This window comes from Amphimedon queenslandica, unplaced genomic scaffold, assembly GCF_000090795.2.
Source record: "Amphimedon queenslandica unplaced genomic scaffold, v1.1 AMPQUscaffold_11461, whole genome shotgun sequence".
NCBI lineage: Eukaryota > Metazoa > Porifera > Demospongiae > Haplosclerida > Niphatidae > Amphimedon > Amphimedon queenslandica.
The window spans coordinates 5,346-9,736 of NW_003548297.1; the positions used below are offsets into that span (position 1 = coordinate 5,346).

The following is a 4,391-nucleotide window of genomic DNA, read 5'->3' on the forward strand; positions in this document are numbered from 1 at the left end:
ATACTATAGGAAACTCATCAAACTATACCTCATAGTATAACTTCATACACTGTAGCCTTCTTGTCTCCAGATCCAGTAACAATAAAACGATCGTCAACTGATATGTCACAGCTTAAAACACTACTGCTTTCAGACATCTGTATGTATAGAATACAATCATTATTTCATTGTACATTAATGTATAATTATAAATAAGACTACACACACACATAATAATAGTAACAAGTACAAATACCACTGTACAGTTAATGTTAATAATAATGGCTAACTGTCATTTTCCTTCTGTAATGCTAGTGACTCATCTTTACTTTTAGCAAGAGTGCTCTTAGTTTCAACTAATGACTCCTTTAGTTCTATTACACAATGTATGATGTTAACATTAGCTACACTAACTGTCATTTTCCTTCTGTAATGCTAGCAACTCATCTTTACTTTTAGCAAGAGTGCTCTTACTTTCAGCTAATGACTCCTTTAGTTCTATTACATTATGATATGTGTACAGTATAAACACAATGCATGCATGACTTTAGCTAAACACTAACTGTCAATTTCTGAATTTTGTTCGCTTTCTTTTTCTAACAATAGCAGTTAATAAATCTATGCAATGAACAAGTACTAACTTTGTGATTGTAGCTCTTCAATCTCCCTTTTACTAGCAGTTAATGACTTCTCAAGTTCTGCAAATTATATATTAGGCATACGTAACATAATGTGTAACTATATACCAGCGTTAGAGTCCTGTAGTCTTTGAATCACCACTTTTAATTTTTCATTTTCATCTGTTTAAATTAATTATTTTTGCTATTATTATTTTTGTTACCAGTTGTTTCTTTATTAACTTTTTCATCACTTAAATCTTCTTGGCCTATGTAATGACAATTATACACATCACATATAAATTATGATTAATTACTTTTTCGTTTAATAACTTGTGAATCCATAGCTGTTGCCATTGCTTGCATTATTTCTTTATTTCCTGTATGTTTAGCTAACTCCAGTGCCTTGTCTCCATTACTATCTTCATAGCATGGATCAGCTCCTAATGACAGCAACAGTGATACTTCATAGACCTCACATAACTTGACTGCTTCAATTAGCGACTCATTGAAGTTAACATCTTTTTCATCAAGAAGTATGTCGCCATTTATTGAAAAGTAAAATACACCAACTCGATGCATTGATTCAGACTTTGACTTGACAGCAGTGGTAATGTGAGCAATGGCAGAACATGGTACCAGATAAGAGATGCATACTGACCCTGGAGTGATTTGAAGATAATTGAATACATCTTCATCTTCAAAGTAATGCCTTAGAAATGACTCCAAGTCATTTATGATCATCTTATCCCATTTTCCAATTAGCTTGATGACAACTTTGCAACTGGTATCTGAGCCTTCTGAGGGATTGTAGTTTTCTACATTTTCTATTGCGTATTGAAGGTCTTGGAGACATTGTGAGTGCTTAAAATGATTCATTTCTTCAACATACACTTTCATATCTTCTTGTAATCGGCTTGATTTGTCAACGTGCTTATTAACGATAGCTTCTATCAATGAACAATTAAGGAAAGAATAATGATCTTGAATGTAATTGAACAATGTGTCAATGGACACTTCATCTGGGATGCCTTCACTGAGCTTCCATTTTTCTTCTATGAACTCTACACGTACAACTTTACCAGCTTGAAGCTTTTGATGCTTCACTTGGTCCGCTAGATGTCCATGAATTTTGTCTACAAGAGCTTCAAACCTTGTTATTAATTGGCAAAAATCTATGTGAGTTACAGAACTTGTAACGTATATAATTTAATAATATTAATCACATGTAGGCTTATATACAGTTTACACAAATGGCTGCATACCTTTAACTTTTTTAACTTGAGCAATCTTATCAGCCACATCTCTCAATCCCATCTCTTCTACAGCAGCTTTCAATTTCTCCAGTGAAGGCTTACCATACTTATCAACATCATAATTCCACCTCAGCCAGTGAGCTAGACACTTTCTAAGACATGTTTTCACATCCTGAGGATTATTAGCTCCAACTGTATCAAGCTCTTTCTGACTGATGTGTAATTTAAGACCTAATTCAACCCATCTGTGATCTGAAAATTCACTCTTTTCTAATGTACTGATAACCTCACCAAGATCTTCAATACCTGTTAACAGAGTTTTTAGTAACACCCACACAATAAGTAACAAGGACACAAACCTAAGTGATCATTGATTTCTACTCCAGTTTCTCCTCTAGCAGTAGCCATATTTGGTAAGTGGGTTAGTGGTATTATGGTGGTAACTAAGTAACGGTAGTGTTGGTATGCCAATGAATATGATTTAAGATCAGCAAAAAAAATTATTGATAATCAAAAGCAACAAGCAAGATATGCACACTATTCTTTTATTTATAATAAATATATATAACTATAATATTATACCAGCATTGGAGTCCTGTAGTTTCTGAATCTCCACTTCTAAGTTTTCATTTTCATCTAGGGGGGGTATTTAAATTTGATTATCATAGTCATTTCTTTTTCTAATATTATTACTTTCAAATTTTCTATCTTCTTCATCAGATAACTCCTTTTGACCTAATTCATTAATAGTAATTACTACGTGTACAAAATTAGATTAATTACTTTCTAATTCCATAACTTGTGTATCTGTAGCTATTGATATTAATTCTATTATTTCTTCATTCCCTCCCTGTATTGCTAACTCCAGTACTTTGTCTCCATTATCATCTTCATAGTACGGATCAGCTCCCAATGACAACAACAAAGAAACTTCAAATGGTTTATCTAACTTGACTGCTTCAATTAGTGACTCATCAAGATTGATATCATCTTTTCCATCAAGAAGCTCAACATCGTTAATAATCAGCTGAAGTACACCAACACGAGACATAGACTTCAGTTGTGGAGTTGCAGTATCAATGAGATACTGAGAAAAAGAAAGAGGCACTAGGAATGTCACACTTAAGCATCCATCTGTGACACAGACCAAATTAAAAAGGGAATCTTCTTTAAAGTAATGTTTCAAAAAGTCTTTAAGTTTAGCAAGAGTTTCATTTTCCCATTCACCTACCAACTTGATCACAACTTTGCAAGATGAATGAGAATGTGTTAAACGTACATTATCTAAATCTTTCTCAAGTTGTTTTAGCTTTATGGTTTTTTCAAAATTGTCAAGATCTCTTTTGTATGCCTTCATTTTGTCCTTTAAATCCTTGTCCTCATCATTCAGAAAATCACTAACAAAGATTTCTATGTGTTCACAATTGAGATAAGAAAAGTGATCTTGAATTGAATCAAACAAATCATCAACAGAAGCTGTAGTTGCTAGACCTTTAACTTTAGTTGTCGCTCCAACAAATCTGGCAATATCGATAAGCTCTATTACACCATCTTTTATATGTCTGGAAAGTCGCTTAAGGAGTTCGGTTTTAAACGATGCAAACTTTCCTTTTAGATTTTTAATATAATTAGGAGAGTATACTTCAATGATATGCTGAATTTCTTTTGGCGATTTTGCTAAAAAGAAATGTTGCATATACATTATTATCATAGAGTCTCTACACTAGCCTTTACATACTTTGTGACTGAGTGCTTCCCTGTGGATTGATTCCAGAAGCTACAGCTTTTAATCCCATCTCTTCAGCAGCAGCAGCTAATAGCTCCAATGTGGGTAGACCATATTTATAAGTATCATAACTCTGCTGGAGCCAAAGATCTAGACATCCTCTAAGACGTCCTTTCACATCATGAGGATTATTAGCTTTAACTGTATTGAGCTTTGGCTGACTGATGTGTAGCTTAAGACCTAGCTCATTCCACCCATCCTCTGAAAATCCACTCCTTTCCAGTGTACCAATAACTTCATTTAGATCTTTAATACCTGTTAATAGAGGATTAGAGTAACTATAGCAACACACACAAGATACAAACCCAAGATCCTGTCTGGTTGATGATGGATCTGTCTTCCAGGAGTAGACATTAAATTGCTAGCTTATAGAGTTGCTTGTTGCCTTGGACTAGGTGAGGTCCATGTAGAGTTATAGTGTTGGTATTCCAATGAATACCATTATATTAAAGGTCACAGCAAAATAAATATTACTATAGATAGGTTGCAGTAGGCGTGGCCAATCATTACGTCCGCCATGTTGGAGCACAACTTAACTCGGAGTACAAGTGGAATGATAATGTCATGACTTTTGTTAACAATTAGCTTTTTAGGAGCTAATGAGCTGGAGTAGAAACGCTGATCGCTTGACCTAGGTAGCTGCGGCAGTGAGAGAAAAAAAGAAGTAGATGAAGCAATAGTTGACCACTCTGTGACACCTGAAGACCTGAAACTGACTAGACTACTTAGTACTGCAATGACTTTCACACACAA

The 4,391-nt window shown here is 34.3% G+C and overlaps 1 protein-coding gene across 1 annotated transcript; it reads right to left on the bottom strand.

The window, feature by feature from the left end:
* Positions 1–264: 264 nt before the first annotated feature.
* LOC109589295 (uncharacterized) lies at positions 265–4,385 on the bottom strand. Its single transcript, XM_020005399.1, has 14 exons — positions 3,944–4,385; positions 3,591–3,893; positions 2,636–3,529; positions 2,546–2,587; positions 2,435–2,488; positions 2,212–2,295; positions 1,862–2,158; positions 914–1,771; positions 821–865; positions 726–779; positions 621–677; positions 543–575; positions 394–477; positions 265–353 (listed from the first exon to the last, which is right to left on the bottom strand). Exons 1-14 carry the CDS (start codon positions 3,990–3,992, stop codon positions 265–267), a joined length of 2,943 nt encoding a protein of 980 aa, XP_019860958.1. The 5' UTR covers positions 3,993–4,385.
* Between the last annotated feature and the right edge of the window lie 6 nt (positions 4,386–4,391).